This window comes from Megascapheus bottae, chromosome 20, assembly GCF_031878675.1.
Source record: "Megascapheus bottae isolate mThoBot1 chromosome 20, mThoBot2.hap1, whole genome shotgun sequence".
Taxonomy (NCBI): Eukaryota; Metazoa; Chordata; class Mammalia; order Rodentia; family Geomyidae; genus Megascapheus; species Megascapheus bottae.
In genome coordinates, this window is record NC_143528.1 from 25,255,058 (window position 1) to 25,277,139 (window position 22,082).

The window sequence follows — 22,082 nt, forward strand, 5'->3', positions numbered from 1 at the left end:
ACAAATTGTACTGCTGTACAAGCCATTTCAGAACTCTTAGTACATCAATCCTTATTATTTCAAAGTCATAAATGACAGATGTCATAACTGTATCTCAAACCCTGCTGACAGTTGTTTAAGTCAGAAATGGTTAAGTTTTTATTTAGTTTTTTTTAAGGTATATTTTGAAAAACCAACTGAAAGTATTTGATTTAACCAGTAGAAAGCATTTTACTACAATAGTTTAAAGATTACTTTTCAAGGCAAAACAAAAGAATGTTTATTCAATGAAACCAGGAAAAGTTATGCAGAAATTAGAACACAAAAAAGTAAATGGGAAAAGTTTTATATTACTTCATTTTCCCTGTAGATTTTATACCTACTTTATGATATCTGTTAATCAATATATCAATTAGTTAATCCATAATGGTATCTTTGTTTTATTTCTCTTAATATAAAACTATTATATCTAAAATCTAATCACTATTAAATCTAAAGTATTATGTTATTAAGAAAACAATAAAGCAATTCTGATTTTTTACCACAAATATAAATCTTGATTTTCTTTCTATTTTATTGGCTGTGTGTGTTTGTGTGAACGTGCACACACTCATGTTGGTCAATCTTGGGCCTTGAACTCTGGACCTGGATGGTGTCTCAGCATTTTCACTGTACCACTTAAGCCACAGCAGTGATGGCTAATTGAAGATGAGTCTCACAGACTTTCTTAAGTTAGCTGGTCTCAAACGGCCATCCTGAGATCTCAACTTCTGGAGTAGGTAGGATTATAGTCAAGAGCAACCAGCATCAGACTTCCATGGACCATGTTTTGCTATATAGTAACATCAGCATTCATTCAACTGATCAGGCTATAAACTCTAGAGTTTTCCCTCCTTCCTTCCTTCCTTCCTTCCTTCCTTCCTTCCTTCCTTCCTTCCTTCCTTCCTTCCTTCCTTCCTTTCTATGTCAGTCTTGAGCTTTATCTTAGGGCCTTTCTGTTTATGATTAATACTCTACCATTGGAACCACAGCTCCACTTAAGACTTTTGATACTCAAGTAGAGATAAGAGTCTCATAGATTTTCCTGCCCAGGGTGGCTTGGAATTTCGATCCTCAGATCTCAGCCTTCTGAATAACTAGAATTACAAACTTGTGCCATTGACACTGGCTCAAATTATACAGTACTTTCTTTAATGAGATGTTCCAATTGTTCTGTAAATATAAGATTCTAATATCTCCAAATTCTTAGTGTTCTTTGTACTTGCTCTCTGTACTTGTGATAATTTTGTTCATAATTGCCCATACTGCTATGCAACTATTAACTCTGCAAATTTTTCTCTCCTGCTAAAAGGGAGTTACCAAGGTAACTAGCATTGGCCAAAAGTAAATGATGGGATTTTATGAGGCATATTCGACTTCAGCTGTAAACAGAGAGTATTCAGGAGGTCCAAAACGTCAGTATGACCCACCTGCCAAACCATGTATATTTAGTCTAAGTTTATCTCTCCCAAGGTTCTTTCCACAGTTTGGAGATTCATATGGAAAAGACATATTAGTAATCGGCAGAACTATCACACTATTCACTGAGGAGTCTCTTGTTTCACCGAGACAAATTCTGTATGAAAATCTCCCTCATACTTCATATTATTTCTAAAGGAAGCAAAGACTTCTGAAGGCAGTTACACAATTTCCCAGTTACTGAAACCTCTTGGTACTTTACAAACCAGGCTGGCTATCATCAGCAAAGTTGGTTGAGAAATAATCCTGAAATCAGCCTTATCTCCTTCTAGTTCTTTGATGAGGATATTTCCTATTTCATTCTAAAGGGTGAAATACGTTTAAATTTATTCTCCTATGAGTATTTTGACAGCTATTCAGTTATCTTCTCTGATTATTAGCCATTCAGCGAGATAATGTAAACCAGAAATCTTACCACATGTCAACATGTTGAGGATTTTCTTTTTGACAGTGAGGACAGAAATATGTCATTCTATTATTCTCCCCTAAGCGACACACAGTAATTCTGCAATGGCACTGACCGCAGTTAGAACGTTTATAAACCTTATAGTATTTAGAGATGGCACATCCTGCTTTATGGCACTAGAAAAAAGAATGTTATACAGAACAGTATTGTTAAGAACACAAAGATATAGCATTGAAAGTCATCTCTGAAATTAATGTCAAAGTTATATATTTATATACATAGTTTCACATAATTTTCCATTCCATCTAAAAAGGGGGTATTGACAGGATTCCATGTCTGTCAAATAAGAATTGCCTAGAAAAATTAAATCATTATAATTCATTAGTACTCAAAATTACTCTGTGAGTAGCTATATCCTCTTATCTAAATGAGATGAAAGGTTCTACATTTTAAAATTTCCTTTATACCTTATAGTTACTTAAATTAAACCTAATTATGTAATTACAAGAAAAACACTAAATTAACCATTTTATCTGATTATTTATAGACTATTGAAGCTGTTTACAAAAACAGCCAAAAATATTTTTAGAAAACAAAGTTTATAATATTCTTTGTTGACATATTTTTAACCTTAGAGAGAAACTAGAAAATGAAATGAAAATTCAAATAGCATCCTAACAGAAAACATGTTCCATTTTGGTATAAATTCTGTTTCAAAAAACATTTTGGTACTGTCTGCCATGGTTTTATTCTACTCACATATATTTAAAGCTTCCACAAGAGAATCTTTTGTGTTTGTATCAGAAGTGTGAACATCTAAAAGGCCAGAAATTTGACTCATTGTTTAATAAGCTGAAAATTACACAAATAATTTATATTATTTTAACTGAAGAATTGAAATACTCCATTTAATGTGGGCAAAGAATAGGCTGTTTTACTGAGTTACTTTTCTCTGAAGAATAAGTGAACATACATAATTTTAAAACAGCTATCACTGGTTCACAAAGGTATGTGAAGTGAGAGATTCCTTAACAATTGGGGTTAATTAATAAAAAAAATTACAATAACTTTGTGAACATAGTAACAAGAAAGAATTTTGAGTACAGAAAAATAGATTATGGGGGCCAGGAGGGTAGCCTAGTGGTAGAATGCTTGTCTAACATTCATGAAGCCCTGGGTTCGACTCCTCAGTACCACATAAACAGAAAAGGCTGGAAGTGGAGCTGCAATTTAAGTGGCAGAATGCTAGCCTTGAGTAAAAGAAGCTCAGGAACAATACCCTGGCCCTGAGTTCAAGCCCCAGGACTGGCAAAAAAAAAAAAAAGTAAAAAAGATTGTGGTAGAGAAACAGACAAGAATGTTTACTGAAGTCTACAAATACATGTATAAAACTTTCAAACTTTATATGTTAACAAACATTTGCTCCATTCCTAGATCAGTTTCTAATATTATTTTGCTGTTTTACAGATGGAGAAACAACAAAATTATGTAAATAATCTAAGAATAGACATAATTATGGAAGGCCTGATAGAACTAAAGTCTTCTTTACCTAAATTGTGACATTTATATTCTAATTTTTTTACACCCAGATACAGAACAAAAGCCCAACTAAAATAGTAATATAACTGTCCTTTAAATAAGGAATAATTCACATACAGAAATTTGGTAAAGACCATTTAATATATCCATAGTTACACAAGTTTGGAGTGACCCATGACAATTTCAAAATGCCAGTCACATCCTATGATGTCACTCTTCCTTATTGTACCTCTGTACTCTGACCACTAGATGGCTATGTACAACTTTAACATTTGTGGTGCAATCAAAAGGGTTGAAAATGTCTGCTCTTACTCTGTAAAAGAGAATGCTGAAATCACGGGTCATCTTCACCAGGTATTGGATCTGCTCATCTGTTAGCTGACAAACCTTAAAATGGAAACATAACTGAGTTAGATACTTTATAGTGTACTTATTCATTACTGTAAATAAATACTACTTGCCAGTTCTGTTACAGAGAAGTACAAATAGATTTAAAATAAAAACCTACCTCCTGGTATAATTCACCTTTTTCTTTATCTTTTTTTTTTTGGCGGGGGGTAAGGGGGAGGTCGGTCCTGTGCATTATCCCTGAGCTCTTCAGCTCAAGGCTACTGCCCTACCACTTGTGCAACAGCCCCACTTCTGGTTTTTCTAGTGGTTAATTGGAGAAAAGAGTCTCACTTGGACTTCAGTGCCTGGGCTGGCTTTCAACCATGATTCTCTCATCTCATCCTCCAGAGTAGCTAGATTTACAGACATGAACCACCTGCACCTGGCTCTTCTTTTCCTTTGTGAAAATGGTTTTGTGGTGAAGGTATAAAACCCAGGGTTTTATGCATGCTTGCACAATGTTCAACTCCTACTCTACTTCTTGTATATGTGTTTTATCTTCCTAGCATTATCTTCATTTCTAATAGTAGTAATATTAGTAACATTAATAGTAACAATGACATGATTTGTATCTATATATTTATACTCTAAATATTTGAATATTCTGAATTAGACAACTTCAGATTCCCAATACTGTCTATCAGTTACTTGAGGAGACTTGATAGATTTGAAAACAAATAACAATTAAAAATGAAACAGAAACAAAGAAGTGAGAAAAAAAACATACACAGGAATAGATGACCATCAGTGTCACTGTTCATATTTTAAAAAGACATGCTGTTATATACACACTCATAACAAAGTACTTTTTAACAGACAAAAAAGAAAAAAAAACCTGAGAAACAGACCTTCCTGAAGAAATTTTGTGGACAGTCTAGTATCAATTTTTGTGTTACACTTGCAGGATTAATTATTTGGCACATGCAGTTTCAAACACAATTCCAAAAGAAATTCTGTGTGATGCCTTCCTCTCTCATAGGCAAGCAATTTAATAGATGTGTACAAACACATCTATACACAAACCCACACAAGAGGTAATAACTATATCAGTGACTACAAGAATGAAAAATCATCTACTTAGCATAATGGTTCCAAAACTTGTAAATTGCCCAACTTTGAAAACTTGTGCATGTTTATATTTTATTATATATGCCACATATAAGGTCACGCCTTAAAATTTTAAGCTGTGCTCCTTCAATAATTGGGCCTATACTCACACGAAGCTCATAACTAAATTCCAGAAAAATCTGTAAAGTTTTAATCCCCAGAAATTATGGGCAAGTGATCTTTTATTAAACAACTAGCTGTACATGTAGACAAAAAATTAAATTCTTAGTCATCACAGAGAACAATATCCTGGGCTTTTTATTAAAAAAAATCTTTCCACAGAGGTCTTATTGATTTATACACATTGTTAAAATTTGATTTCATTATTGTTAATTGAACTTCTTTGCTCCCATTTTGAAAAGGGAGACCCTAATCTAGAAGTTGATTAATAGAACTTTTAAAATTTAATTCCTACCCATTTGGAATTTACCAAACTGAACACAAAGATTTATATAAAAATTAATTTAGTTAACAGAGTTAGAGTGGAAAACAAGTAACCAAATATTTATTAAATAATTTAAAATATTTTAGTCAATAGAAATATAGATAATAAATTAGAAATATTTTTAAATATTTATAATTTACTTTAACAGCTGGATGAAGACCACTGTCAAAAAGAGCTTCATTTTTTATGATATTCCCAACTCCAGGTAAGACTTTCTGATCCAATAATACATCACATAACATTCGAACTTCCTGCTTCTTAACTTCACTTTTTGCTCTTGAGAAACTAAATTTTGGTGAACAAATATCTAATTCTTCCATCATTCTTATTCTTTGTTGGCTTTCTATTGAGTTTCTGTAGAAAGGAAAACAAAACATATTAGGTACAAGTATGGTATACAGTATCATTTAAAATGGGCTTTGACGTAAATTTTAGCATTTTATGTGAATCATGGCATAGGAATTTATATGAGCAAGCAACAACGGCCTTGTGATGAAGTTTTATTGATTATGAAGTATCTGTTTAGTAATTAAGTTGCAAACCAAATTGTAGATGCAAGTTATACAGTTTGGAGGTTGAACTACTTATTTCTTTTACCTGAGTTCAAGTGAAGCGTCAAAGAAACAAATCAAATCTTTGGTGAGCTGTATTTCAAAAACAGGAGAAACTCCATTTTTTGTTTTATAATTAAGTGGATTAATCATGATGAAGCCTTTCATTCCAAAATGAATCCTGTAACAAAGCCAAATCCATTTTTGAGTGCAAGTATATCAAGCATCAATTTTCCCCTTCATTTCACTTTTTAAATATTTTTATTGTAATTAATAAAAGGGTTACATGATATTTGCCGATAGAAGGTGCATTAATTCACATACATTGATACTCTTTCACATGTCTTGGTCCCCATTACCCTCTCCCCCACCCCCACCCCTCATCTTGTTTTCCCCTCTTCCCTATCCGATTTCAAATAACTAAATACAAATATATCTGATATATCAGATAACAAAGTGAGATACTGTAACAATATGATATAACTAAGGGACAGCAAAAGAGATGAGAGATAACATAGTACATTAAGGACAACAATCATTCATTATATGGCTTTTATTTCACTTTTTCATGAATTACAAGCAAACAAATGTTAATCAGGATAGATACTTTAAGAGAAAAAAATGTAGCTAGAATAACTTCCTAGAGAAATAATAAACCTCAGCAATTAGCTGAGAAATTTTACCCTGGTTCCTTTCTTGTCAAATTAAGGATCTATTATGCAAAACTGTCTAGCATCTCTTCTTTTTTTCTAACATTCAAAAGCCCGTGATAAGACTAAATGTAAATTGCTTATAGTTTGTGTTTAAACACTCTACAAAGCCACTAACACTCTAATTCCTTATTTCTAGTCACCGTGAATTGAAACAGCTATCTTTTGCAAAATAAGGTATACAATATATGACACTCTTTTCTCTCCTACAGTTTTGGGACAAGCAATAAAACAATTTCTGGCAGACATGTTTTCTGCTTCTATATATAAAGAAAGACATACACAGACAGAGAACAAGTCAAACCACTATTGTTTTCAATTCTTTTCATTTTCGTTTACCTTTATATGTGTTGGGAAGATGGGATTTATAAATATTTACAATCAACTTTAAAGTTACAAGGCAATGATGAAAAATTCATAACCCTCCAGATTTTGTAGGATTGATTAGCAAGTTCAGTAAAATAAAAAAGAAAGTGATTTTGTGAGACCTTTCAAGATAAAGATCAAAAATGATTCTCAAGATAAAATACAGTGTTCTGCCTTTCAAATTAATCTCCTTATAGTTTTGTTGAGTTAATAAATATAGCTCTTTTGGCAGCAAGTGTTACTGCTCAGTACTTCTAATTTCAAAGCGCCAAGTTATAGCATTGTACAAGGTTAGCCAGTCTAACTTTAAAAATGTAGGTTTTAAACTCTGGGTGCCCTACTATCAATCATAAATGCATTTTACATGCCCCATAGTTCTTGACAGGAAAAATGTGTGCCTGTAAGTACTCCATAATTTAGCTCATGGAGGTTCAGCCACAGTGAAAGGTCTACAACTGTCATGCCCAGAAGCCACCATATCTAAAATCTTTTCAGCCATGGCTCATAAAGTGGATTCTAAATCACTTACACAATGAAACCACATCTGCATCAAAAATCTCAAAGGTAAAGGCCCAACACAAATGCAGGAAGATCCCCAATATAAACTGTAAATATAACAAGCACTTTATTTATTTGATTATCTATTCTATTTACCAATTTGACTTCAGGGGCAATGTGAATTAAATAGCTGTTTTATCTTGTATTTGTTTTTACTGAAATTGCAAACCAGATAAAATATGAAGATTGAGACCCCAAATAAACCAACAAATTTTGTAGAGTTATTGTTAAGTATCTATTACCTTGCAGCTAGACTACATCTGTATCAAGAAAATATTCATGGTAAACATTTATATTAGTATAACAACTGTCATGTTCCTTTTTCTAATTCACCAGCACAAAAGTCCATATTACATTTGCTTTTCATGAATTCTCATAATTAACCCAGTTAAAGAACGAATTTTTTTGGCTAGTCCTGGGGCCTGAACTCAGGGTCTGGGCACTGTCCTTGGACACTTCTTATTCAAGGTGAGTACTCTGCCACCAGAGCCATAGTGCCACTTCTGGCTTTTTCTGAGTATGTGATACCTAGGAATCAGGGCTTTGTGCATGCTAAGAGAGCACTCTACCACTAGGCTATGCTCCGGGTCCAAAGAAGAATTTTTAATTAGATCCTCACCACTGGATTTTCCACAAATTTCAACCTATGATATTAATGGTCACTTAAGTCCATTCACATGCATAATGAAACACTGACTGCCAATTCCAGTTAGCAATTTAAGGACATACGCTAGTCCAAAGCTGGACTGGTCTCTACTTTCTCCTCGGATCCAGAGTCACTTATCAGCTGGATTCATCTTTGGTTGTTAGCACTTTGGCGAGTTACATATGAGGTCTATCTGTTTCAGTTTGAGGGAGTAATACTGTTCTGTGTTTTAGAAAGATATTTACTAACATAAATTTATATGTTAAATATTAGTCCAAAAGGTTACAGCAGTGTTGATTTTTATTGAATATGAAAGTTTGCTGGGTGAGTGAGTCTGGGTGAATATGCATAAAAGTATATGCATATATGTTCTAGTAAGGTATGAAACCCCAGTAAATGTATTTAGTGATATGATAATATGTTACTTTATACTTTTTCATCTTTTTCGGTTTTCTGTAGTGAATATATGTAAGAAAAGATCATTTTGCTTTCTTTTAGCTACTGTAAAATGTGAAGAAGTATGGGTATTAATCACATTTAAAATAAATGAATATCAAAACTAATATTTAGTATTTTATCATACTATTAAGAGTACTTGGACACATCCTTTCCTACCGGAAATAAATTTACTATCAGAAATGAAGTCCAAATTGTTTTCCAATTTGGATTTTCTTTCTTATAACAGATTACCTCATAGTTGACTATCATGCAGTAGCGTACAGGATATATTCTAGTTTTGTAAGTAAACAAATCCCTGAAGACTAATTATATACAAGCATTACAACTGAAATTCTCTAGCAATTTGGATTACACACAGCTGGGTATGAAGGATAGTTATAAACAGTGTTAAGCATTTTCTTGTTATATGTACTTTAAAATGTAAAGCAGTATTAGTCAATGATGAAGACAATATTTCTCTCTCTCAATGTCCACAGACCATCATTCCCCCACACAGATCACAGTACTTTGACAGTCATCTATTCCCTTGTGAAAGACAGGTTAGAAGGGCATTTAAACAAACAAATAAACCAAACCTGAACTAAACAAAAGAGTTGTGAAAGCAGATATACAGCTCATTTTAGGTTGTTGAGTGCAAACTCTAATAGCTGATTGCCCCTGACCTTGAATGGATACATTTAATACTTATTAAGTCTGCAGGAAATTGGAGGGAAGCAAGCCAGTGCAATTTCCCCCTCCCCTGATCCATTTACTAAGTTAGGTACTCTCCAGGGATGGTCCTAGAACATGCCGTTTGAAGAAGTGATTGCCCTTGTTAGAACTTCATGGAACACTTACTGACAGCCCTGAACTGAGAAATGATTCCTTCCTTATCAGTCTGCTGGGAAACACTTGATAAAATCCTCCCTCTCATCCTATAGAAATAAATCTGCCCCAAACACCAGAGAATCAATAACATAGCTGATGCTTGCAACTCTCCTGCGTGGATTCCATTGTGTACTACTCTGTCCAGAGGTAGAGCTGAGAGTTTTCAATCACATCAATCAATTACACTGGTAATGTAACCTGTAATATATCACTACTGCATGAGCCAGCAAGCATATGCTGATGTTATCTATTCCAGGCTAAGAAAATCCATGAAGTGATGATGTTGTCCAAGGACAAAAGCTGCTGACAGTGAAGAGAGAACACCTCAAAGGAAAAGCCACTAGGCAAACCAGAAGTACTCTAAATATGTAGTAGATGAGATGCAATATATAAAAGTCAGAATCAAGTCTTCTTTTTAAGCACTATCCACCTTCCCTTAAAAGTCTGTTTCTTTTCTTTCAGGTGATAAATGTTCCATATTTTCAATAAATACTAAGTAAGAGTCCATGGAAAGAAATTCATTTGTATAGTTTGCCAAAAAAAAAAAAAAAGCTCAGGTAGAAAATACACTTGAGATGTGACAGATATATGTTAATGGACAGGCCATTTTCATTTCTTTGTGTGTGTGTGTGTGTGTGTGTGCAAATTAAATAGATGGCCATACTTCAGTGACAAGAATTTTGATCTCTCATTGCCAACACATTAGACAATGGAACATCTCTTACTTCCAAGGGAAGTTTTTGAGTTCTTCAAGTCTCCAAATTCTGTTGAAGATTTCTGAGAAAGATAGAAAGCAGAAAATGTAGAAATCCAGTGATCTGTTAATCAAGCCATTATGGACTGGCATAAGTAGAAGTAATCAAAGTCACTGAATGCACTGAATGGGCTGACAGTAAGAGGTAAAACTAGGAAGTCTAGGGAAGGGCAAATAGAGATGCACTGCTCTGAAGTACTTGAGGAAGCCTTTCTAGACTATTTTTTAAAGAGAAATAATTGACCAGCATCTAAATGATGACATCACTATTTTTCTTCTGGCTTATTGCTTTCTATGATAGACTCTCAACCTCTTATGTTAGAGCTCTCTTAAATAAAGTATTTCTACATGATTAAATGTGACAAGTAGCAAACTACAAGAAAAGCCTTTTAAAGCATCTTTAAACCTGGAGAGATAAGATGTATTACATGGGTTTATCTTACCGCAAAGCTTTTGGGCCAAAGTACATAAAAAGCTCTTTCCCCAAAGTTTCCACACCACTGTAAACATATCCATGAAAAAGTCTCAAGAAATTCCAGCTGGAATCATTATTATTCAGCCCAGCAGCCTAGGAGAAAATACAACACATATAAACACACATTCACACAAACTCTAAACAAAATTATAATTTAATTCTTAAACATATTTATATTACTTTATGTCCAGGTGCGTTCCAATGAGAAGAATAATCTCCAGCAAGTTAAATAATGTAAATCAGCTGTTTGCAGATATTTTGACAAATTACTATGCAGTCATTTAAAAAAGAAAATGGGCAAAAATTGCAACGAGAAAAAAAAAGTAATTGGCAATCACAATGAGTTACCCCCCCCCAGGACCATACAGTTCTGTGAATACACAGAAAAATAATGTGACTGCTATAAAACTAAAATCAGAATACAGAGCTTTCTGTTTTTAGAAGTGTAGTCAAGCTCCTTGGAAAAGTATTCAGATAAAAAGCACAGAAAATGATGGGCGAAATAGGGCGGGGGGAGCGTGAGTAGATAAGAGGTAAGAGATTCAAATGTATGGATGTACTTTTAAGCAAGAAAGGAATAAAAGGCTGAAAAGAAAGTAAATGAAGGTGAAAACCTTGAGAAGCATCAAGGAGGGACTTGAAGTTAACTTTTACCATACAGGCACTCAAGGAATAAAAGTGCTTCAATCTGCATGGTCCTGTGAACAAATATATCACAGAAAGCTCGGGATTTCCTGAAGAGAGGAATCTGCTTCAAGGCCTACCCTACTCCAACCACAGTGTTCAAAATATAGGAGATGTAAACTCAATTTCAAGTGCAATGATATATTTCAGTGATTCAGAAACATGTGCATTATAAACGTTTAAGGAGATATTCAATCTAATCTTTCCTTTCCTAAACTTATCTTTGTTTAAAGAGAGGAAGGGAGAGGGAGAGGAGGGGGGAGATAGGAGAGAAGAGAAGGGGGAAGAGGAGGTGGAAGAGAGGAAAAGAGAGGGAGAGAGAGGGAGAGAGGGAGAGAAGGAGGGAGGGAGGGAGAGAAGGAGGGAGAGAGAGAGACACAGAGAGAGAGAGAGACAGAGAGAGAGAGAGACAGAGAGAGAGAGAGAGCATAAGATGATTAAGAAAACTGAGAACAGATTAACTGCAACCACTCAAGGTTGTAATGGCTATCACCAATGCCTAAAATCCAAGTAATCTTAAATGACTTCACATACTTCCTTTGCAAAGTACATACAGAACAGAATGGTGGATACCACATACAAAAGAGTAATCAAAAGCAATATCCTTCCAGTACTGCAGAAATCACAAGAAGTTGTGAGAGATTCTACTATTAGGACTCATAGGTACGTTCGTCTCTACATCTTTTTGCCACTAAATCCTCTCTCTTGGACAAACTGAAGGACCTATCAAATAATTATCAACTCCCTATAAGGCAGGCTTAAGAACTCAGTGTGGAAAAAAATATTATATACACACACACACACACACACACACACACACACACACACACATTCACATCAGCCTTCTTATAAGTGAAACTGTTAGGCAACAAGAATGGCTAATTTGCTGCCTTACAGGGGACTTTAAAGTACTTATCCACATTTCAAGCCAAGTACATATTACAATAGCAGGTTTCAAAGTAGGTTTCCATAACAACCAATTAGTATGTAAAAAGTTCTTATACACGAACTGGGACAGTTTTAAGATGATGATATGTACAGAGCAGATATGGATTATTATGAATAACCTTTGTCTCTATATAGACAAGGTTTAATGTTTTGGCTCTCAGACATACTATAGTTTTGAACTTTAATTCCCTTTTGAAGTTTAATGGCTCAGAGCTTGTTCCTCTACAAGTCCAGTGTCAGCAGTCTCTTATAGTCACCCACTCCTTTATATTAGCAATTGGTTTAAACCATGTAGAGGCTGGGGAATAAATTTTACCCCATTTGAAACACAAACACACAAACACACCCCTCCCCCCCACACCCCAAAATTTTCCTGATTAGAAAGTAATTAGCTACTAATGACATCCCTGTGATTTAATCTCTCATACTTCTCTAATTTTTTAAGTCAAATCCCAAACTCAAGATCTGTCTGAGGGAACCAAAAACACACAGTGGGAGGGGAAAAAAGGAGCATCTTCAATAATTGATATTGGGAAAACTGGGCATATGAAGGCAGAAAACTAAAAGTAGATAGCTGCCACCATGCACCAATATCAATTCTAAGTGGATCAAAGACTTCAACATACCCCAAACTAAGAGAGAGTAGGAAAAACATTAGAACTTATGGATACAGGCAAAAACTTCTTAAATAGAGTATCAGGGACACAACAGACAGGAGAGAGACTTGAAGAGTGGGACTACATCAAAATAAAGTTATACATAGCCAAGGACATAGTCAGTAAACTAAAACGACAACCAACTGGGAGATAATTCTTTTTTTTTTTTTTTTTTTGGTCAACTTGTGGGACTTGAATTCTGGGCTTGGGAGCTCTTCGGCACAAGGCCACCGCCCTACCCCCTTGAGCTACAGCACCACTTCCATGGGAGACAATCTTTACCAGCAATATATCAGACAAAGGCTTAATACCCAATATATACAAGGAGCTCAAGAAACCCTTCCCAAACCTCACAAATCAACCATTATGTGGTTGAAGGAGCTAAGCAAAGGTTTTTCAGAAGAGGCAACAATGGCAAAGAAACACAGGAGGAAATGTTCATCATAAAGGAAATGCAAATCATACAGGCATTCCATCTCACCCAATAAGAGACTGGCAAAATTTGTGAATTTGAACAACAAAAATGGTGGGGATGTAGGAAAAGAAAGGAACCTTACTGCATTGTTGAGGGGAATGTAAACTAGTACAATCAATCTGGATCAATCTGGAGGTTCCTAAAAAAACTAAACATACCTTTCCTACAACTCATCTATCCCACTCCTGGACATCTACAGAGAACATCATGAGCCAGGATATGACAAAGACACCTACACATCCATGATCATTGCTGCACTATTCACAATAGCCAAGATATACAAACAGCCCAGATGCGCTACACTATACGAGTGGATCCAAAACTGTAGTACCTATACACAGTACGATGCTATATAGTCATTAGAAAGAATAAAATAATGTCATTCTCAGGGAAATGGATGAAACTAGGAAAAAAAAGTCATGAGGTAAGCCAAACACAGAAAGACAAATGGCATGTGTTTTCTCTGATATAGGGAAATTAGACCTAACATACACTGAGATATAATAAATTATACAGGATTCTAGTTACTCACACACAGTGATATCAAAAGAGGATATACTTAGGAGAGAAACACAAAAGTGTTGTGCCTAAGTGTCTCTTTATATTATATAATCATATACATACTGCAGTGAGCTTCAAAATATGGAGCTAATAGATTTCTTTTCTTTCTTTCTTTCATTTTTAGTTTTTGATAATTGTATTCAAGAACACGTTCTCCATTTCCTTACAAATGGGGCAAAGTCGTTCTTTCTGACAGCAGCATAGAATTCCATTGTGTATAAATACCACACCTTGTTGATCCACTCATCAGCTGAAGGGCATCTGGGTTGGTTCCATATCTTTGCTATGGTAAATAGTGCTTCAATTAACATTCTTGTGCTAGTGGATTTAGTATGTACTTATTTCTAGACAATTGGGTAAATGCCAAGTAGTGGTATTGCTGGGTCATAGGGGAACTCTATGTTTATTCTTTTGAGGAATTACCATACTGCTTTCCATAGTGGTTGAATGAGTTTGCACTCCCACCAACAGTGTAGTAGTGATCCCTCCTGGCCACATCCCCTCCATCATCTGTTATTATTAGATTTCTTGATCCTGGCCATTCTAACTGGAGTGAGGTAGAATCTTAAGAGTTGTTTTGATTTGCATTTCTTTATGGATGCCACTTAATCTTAAACCACTAGAAAATGAACAGTTCAGAAGTGATCAATTGAAGGAAACAGGAGAAGATGGTTTCTTAATAAAAACCTAATCTTAGTTCGCCTTAGTATTAAAAGCCTAAAGCAACTAATAATATCTACTAGGAAAAGATCCAAACCAAGCTTATCCTGGCTTTTATCCTAGATTTCCCCCAGGAATTTTTAACTATGTGCTGAATGGGTCTGTGAGGATCAGCTTAGGTTTATGCAGAATGAACTCACATGATAGGGAATTTGATCCCATGCATAATGTATAAAAAAATACAACTAGGGCCTGGAGTTTGGCCTAGTGGTAGAGTGCTTGCCTAGCATGCACAAAGACCCAGGTTTGACTCCTCAGTACCACATACATAGAAGAAAGCTGGAAGTGGTGCTGTGGCTCAAATGGTAGAGCTCTGGCCTTGAGAAAGTCCAAGGACAGTGCTCAGGAAATGAGCTCAAGCCCAGGACTGGCCAAAACAAACAAAAAAAGAAGTACAACTCTATATGATTCCTTCTATAAGGACAAAACTGCAAGGTAAATTTCTACTTTTTTAATATACTTTCAGAAATAATCTTTTAAAGTACAGATACTCTGGAGGAGAAGACTACACTTTTGAGTCACTTGCCAACTCTTAGAAATTGCAGAGAAAGAACAGGAAATATGGAAAATCTGACAATTACTTAAAAAAAAATCTCAGAGGAACGTCCTTCAAACATTTATGGTTGGTGGGCCACTTACAACCAAACAAGGAAGAAAACATCCTCTTGTAAATAAATTCTGTTGTACACGTACATAATTTGTAACTCTCTCTGGGGTGTTAAACAACCTTGAAGCTATCTGCTCTTCACACTGAGTGTAGTGTTTTCTAAACCCTTACTACACTGAATTATCTGTCTATGATTTCTATTTCTTATGTACCTGTATTAAGTTCCATAAGGGCACTAACTCCTCACGGTTTTGCACAAGTGTTGAGTAAATATTTGTAAGGTTCAACATTTGTAAGGTTCAACAAATCTCTCTTCACTTTATTTCTGATACCAAAGACGGCTTTAAAGCATAGACAGTTTTCACATACTGTGGCCATCTTGCCTCTAACATCCGTGTCTTATTTTCTAATTATCTGTAATAGTGTACATTTAGACAGAAGTAGACAAAATTCCCATGTCTATCAAAAGCCATATGTGGGAAGGTTTAAAAAATTTGAGTCTATTCCAGTGTCAGAGACTAGCTATTGTTGTTATTTTTGACACGTTTGTTTACCATTTAAATACTTGCCTTAAAAACATTTATCTTAGTACTCCATTTTTATTTAGACGGCAATAATACATACAGAACATTTACTTCTTCATACTGTAGGGAATTAATTCAAGTCATCTGCTTCTTAGGGTATTATCTTTTTTTTTTTTTTTTTGCCAGTCCTGGGCTTGAGCTCAGGGCCTGAGCACTGTCCTTGGACTTTCTCAAGGCTAGAGCTGTACCACTTGAGCCTCAGCACCACTTCTGGCTTTTTTCTACGTATGTGGGGTACCGAGGAATCGAACCCGGGTCTTCATGCATGCTAGGCAAGCACTTTAACCACTAGGCCAAACTCCCGGCCCCAGTATTATCTTTTCTAAAATAATTAGCTCCTCACAAACACTTTGAAGAAAATGAAAATTTCAACTGATGACCACCAAGAGTGCCTGCATCTATTTTTCAGTTTTCTAAAAAAATCCCTTTTTAAAAGTAATTCTGGTATGCCAGTGATGGTTTGTCCCCTTTATTTTCTGAGCTATTGGGCAAGGCTTTTGGAATAAACCTAAGATATTCACTCATCCTGCTGCAGAATCTATGGTTACATCTTTTCCCATAAGCTTCTATTGCTCTGACAAATTCAAATACTAATTTCCACAAGCCTATTACCTTTGCTCTAACTACACACAGTTGCCCAATGTGTACTTGACTATCTCCTGTTGACCCTAATAATTCTGCTACTGTATCATTTGAGCGTTTCAACCTTTTTCCTTCCTCTGAAATAGAGATGAAAATCTTCACCACAATTTTAAGTATGATTGAGTAGGGTTCACCTTCCACTTTCAAGTGGGTTAATAATATGAAATCTTCAAAACAACATATATTTTCAGAGACAGCACATGATTTATCGTGCTTATTATCATTTATCCTGCCTATCCACGGGTGAACTGGGAAGATGAACTTTTCAAAGCAGAATAAGACTTTTTCCTTAGATAAATGTTTTGACTCTAGTGCAGTTACATAGTTTTTGCTGCAGAGGCAGGAAAATACCATATTTACTTTCATATTCTCTTCTCTTCTTTCTTTCCTTGTTCTTTCCCCCCAGTCATGGAGAGAGTGGAAACTTTTAAATTAGAAATCACCAATCATGTGAAACTTTCAAACTAGAAGTCTACCAATCAAAACTACACAATAACTTCACTTTAAAATGGTCTCTAAGATCTATAATAAAGGTCTGTAGATCTATATGTGAAAATATGTGCAACAGAGCTGTAAGAGCAGAAACTCTGAATGCTTATCCAGAGATTATTTTGTGCTTTACTCCAGGGAATAAAATCATTACACACCCTTAATAAGGGAATCAAATACTCCTGAGATAAATAGGTCTGGTGAAAAAGCTCTATTCTAGAAAGCAGCAATCACAGGGATGTTTATTCTACTACACACAAAGCTAAGGATTTTATATGTCCTCTAACTTGATCAAATAAACTAAGATGTGAGTATATAAAGGAAAATTCTAAATCAAGACGACTCTGTTCTTTACAGCTTGAATGAATACAGCATCAATAAATGAAAAATCACTTCGCTTACTTCCTTCATATGAACCAATAATGCAATAGTTTGTGGTATCTTTTTGTCTCTTGATTCCATATAGTACTGGATGCTGGTAACATGATGACTGTGAATCACTAAAAATAAATTACTATCGATATCCTCAGAAGAAGTACATTATGCATGTTCTACATAATATTTAGAAAACTTCTTTAGTTTCATTTAGATGGCAAATGAAATCTTTGTAGATTAGCACTTTCTGTCAATAATAGCAATAAAAAGTTTTGTTTTTTTTTTTTAAATTTGGGCAAGAGGAGGATAAAAGGAAAACTCATAGCATGAGGTTTCATTATTTCTATGCAGTAGGCATTTCTAAATGACAGGCCCAACAAGATATACACACATTCTCAATGGAGGATTCCAAATGAAATTTACTTTTAAATCCTTAATCATAATGTCTACTCTAAATTTTGCTTTATTCCTTCCAATGTACTTTTACTACATGAGCATGGTATGTAGGCTCATGACACTAACATATATAAACAGAATGAAAGTAGCTATCCTATCAAATACATGCATCAAATCTTAAGGAATCACAGGAATAACCAGGAGATCATGTTCAAAATGAAATGAATGCTTATAAATAAACTGTTTCATATCCTGTTTATGAAAAGAGATTGAAAATATATGCAGATTACACACTGATTTCACTAAAATATTGTATCCACCCAACAATTAAAATCGGAGGACTGACTCTTCAAAGCTCATTAGCCAGACATGTTCATTTACATTCTGATATTGTTTCTTACCATAAGGTTCCAAAAGCTCCAGCAGAATTTTATGCAATGAGCTTACACAATTGTATAATTTTATGCTGACAAGACAGTAGATCAAAACTCAGAGAAATAATATGCTGCCTACATGACTGACAGATGCTAGAATCTTCAGTGGCTAAGCTCTCTTCTTCAAAATGAGGTTCTATTGACACAAGGAGGGATGCATTAAGGTGTGTTTCCTATAAACTTGAAACTAACTGGGACACAAAGGAATTCTACTTGACAAAATAGTAGCTGGTTCATTACTGCAGTTGCTACTAAGGTAAGGGTACTTTGTTTGGTGTTGGGAACAGTGACTATTTGAGCATTAAATCCTTTTTTTTTAGTGCCCAATTAATATTTTTCAATCACCTTTAGATTTTTTTTCCATGTTTACTACACTACAAAGAACACACTATTCTGTTACAATGTTATTTTAAAATGCTACCTTGACAAAAACAAATGATTTTAATCCAGTGATAGAAACATTTAAGTAGCTACAATTCTGGGATATAGGATCATATATTACAATAATGATTTTAGAAGTTGGTGAAACCTACTATGTGTTAAGGGGATTTACCTTGGATCCAACATCTCTCTCAAATGTAAACGACCCTTAATGTTTATAAGGGTTATAATCATTATTAGTTTAAAGACCCCAGAATATGAGGCCATTACAAAATATTTGGTTACCAACAAGCCAGAAAAAAGACACAGTGCCCACAGAACCACACTCATCACCCTAATAATAAAAACATTCCAGTTTCTAATTAATCAGTCTACTAAGGTGTCAAACATAATTATTTGAAAAATAGAGCTATTTATTGGTAGAATATAGTTCATTGAGTATCTTCACCAAGGTATTTATATTAGGTAATGGGGATCTGCTGCTTTCTAGCTATGAACAAGGAAAGAGACCATAATGATCACAGTAAAGAACTGACTACACTAAACAAAACTGAAAAATGATGGCAGACATAGCCAAGTCCAATGTTATATTTCTCTAGTTAATGATCACATATAGAGCATATGTAGAGCAATACGGTATTCCTATATAATATCCTAGCAACTCTCCTATATTACGAAAAAGAGCATAGCATAAGCCATGGCTTACTGGCATGTAGCTTGGAGCATAGGCTTTGGAGTGTGACAGAAAATCAAATCCAAACCTAACCCTTTATTACTCATGTGATCTTCAGCTATGAGTTTAAAATCTGTCTGAACTGCACATTCCTAAGTTGATCTACATTCTATATAACTACTCTTTCTCATGACTAAATGAGATATGAAAGTACTTCATATTCTACCACCAGAGATACTCATCACAAATTGAAAAATTGCTCAAACCAAGTGTCAACAACTCATACCTATAATCTTCCATAACCACGGCTAGAACTGAGGAGAGAGGTGGGAAACTGGCCAAGGATGACAAATGTCAGAGACTCTAATTCTCAATCAGCCAAAAGCTAGAAACCAAAACAAGCATGATTCAGGAGGAAGAGGCCAGCCATAAGCAGAAAAACCCAAGCCTTCAGGACTGAGTTCAAGCCCCAGTACTAACACTCACATACTCACACAAGGGAAATGTTCATACTATGTTTATCTAAATACATTAGCCTGGAATCTTAGAGCAGGGACACTGTATCTTACTAGTCTTCCAATCACCCAAACACACGAAAACTAGCATTTAATATTATTGTTGAAGGATACAAATTATGCGATCTATGAGGGATACTCCTAACAAAACCACCCTTACGCTCTATAAAGTTCACTACTGAAATAGGATTCTCAGCCCTGTCTTCACCTTCACTACCTGCACCTGAGTCCCTGCTCCTCGCCTCAATCACAGCCTCCGGAGAGAGCAGTACCTACCTCAGGCTTACCTCCAGTCTTTTCAAGGTAAAGGGATCTTTTGCAAAGTGTGAATGAATCTTATCACACTTCATGGACTCTCAGGTTGGTCAGATAAATACAAAGTCCCCAATCTGATCTCAGGAATTCTCTGTAGCCTGCTCTTTACATTCCTATCCTCTATCCAATCACCTTTCCTTATCTCATTTTCCTTTTCTTTCCTTTCCCCACTGTTTTCTTTCAGTATTTCATATTCTTGAAGTACTAAACTCCAGAAGGGGAAATAGATGTTTTCATTACCCAGGTACCTTGAGAGTATTCAGTGCTTTGTTGAGTGATTTTCACAAGCACTAAAGTTCTTAAGAAACCATTTGAGTATATCTCAAAACTACCCTGGAACAACAAAATGCATATATGAATATGTCACCAAAAAAAAAACTTTTGGAAGAAATGCAAAAGTTAATTCTTTTCTCAGAGTCAAAGCTCATTTGTTTCAAGTTGAAAGCAGGTACTAACTGTATGATGCTTTTGCTTTCTAGGACCAAAAGCCATGATTAGTTTTGCAGGAGAAATTGAAGTATAGCACAATATTGAATGTATCCCTGAACTACAATCATCTGCCCATCGAAAGGCCTTTAAAAGCATGATGGCTTAATCGGAATATTTTTAGAACAAGTTCTAAGTTCTCACCAAATGAATACCACACCCCCTGCAGGGAATGCCTGAGTGGCAAGAAGCTGTGCTACCATTTACTCTAAAAAGAAATAAATGCACTTAAGGGAACTAGAACTGAGTTTCACTGGCCCTTCATTAGATGGCAATATTAAGTTCAGAGGGAAGTTAGTGCTAAATTTTCCATGTGCAATTTTAGAACTACATATTACTTGTCACATACTTATCAACTGCAGAACTGTAGGCAAGCAAGAAGCTAGAATTTTCTGTTAAAAGCTTATCCTCTTAAAGTTGTGAAGAAAGAAGTCAGAGGTTGCAGACATCTGCTCGTAGTAACAGCCGAGAAAAATACATAAGGAAAACATCTTCTGCTGTCTAATTAAGACGTTAAGCGAGGTGACTGGTGATAAAAACATGCCCAGACTTGAAGTCCATCTTCTAACTAGGACCCACCCCCTCTCTCCCTTAAAGATACAGTGCAGCATAAGGAAAGCCCTGGGAAGCCTGTAACCACAGCAGCGGTGTGGCAGGACCGGTCCTGGGCTGCTATGCTGAGGATTGGCACCGTTTCCACCCGGCAGACTCCCAGGCCTGTTTCAGGAGCCACTCACCTGGAAGGAGGCCTGGGCCACCGAGTCGGCCGGGGGCAAACCAGGCCCCAGCAGGCTCTGCAGAGCACTTCCTCGCACACCAGTCACCGCCTGGCCCGGGACAACTCGCCCCCGAATTTTCTCTCCATTCACGGTACAGCCCGGCCCTTCCACCATCTCTCTGAAGGCCGCCCTGGGGCCTACTAGATGCAGTCCGCAGAAGAGAACTTGTGTAACTTAACTTTCCCTTCCCCAAGGAGAGGAAGTTGAAATCTACCGCGCCCCAAGGCCCCGCCCAACCCGCTCCGGCCCCGCCTACCCCCGCCCGGGCCCTGCCCAATCGCCCATGGTCCCGCCCACAGCCCCCGCCCAGATCTGGCTGTCTGCCCTCTCTGAGGAGGCCTTGGAGTCCCTAACAGCGCATGCGCAGCAGCTACTATGCCAATGTGCCTATAAGATCTTTGGGGTGAAGCCCGCGCTGCATGAGTAGTCAGCTAAGAGGGACAGTACAGTACATAGTTTTTCAAATTTACTTGTAATCCTAACAAATGACACAAATACATATAAATATATGATGATAGTGACTCCATACAGTTTGATTTGGAAAAAATGGCACATTAAGGCAACGTGAATTGGTAACTGATGTCTGCAGTTC

General features: G+C 35.9%; 1 protein-coding gene across 1 annotated transcript in view; it reads right to left on the reverse strand.

Annotated features, from left to right (window-relative positions):
* Nucleotides 1-21,658, reverse strand: part of Neil3 (nei like DNA glycosylase 3) — a 33,149-nt gene extending 11,491 nt beyond the window's left edge. Inside the window, exons 1-6 of the mRNA XM_090353776.1 lie at nt 21,449-21,658; nt 10,739-10,863; nt 5,982-6,116; nt 5,525-5,738; nt 3,755-3,829; nt 1,913-2,079 (exon numbers count right to left, since the gene is read on the reverse strand). Of these exons, the coding sequence (XP_090209902.1) occupies nt 1,913-2,079; nt 3,755-3,829; nt 5,525-5,738; nt 5,982-6,116; nt 10,739-10,863; nt 21,449-21,604 (872 nt within the window). The 5' untranslated portion in view covers nt 21,605-21,658. The remainder of the gene's footprint in view (nt 1-1,912; nt 2,080-3,754; nt 3,830-5,524; nt 5,739-5,981; nt 6,117-10,738; nt 10,864-21,448) is intronic.
* Nucleotides 21,659-22,082: the final 424 nt, after the last annotated feature.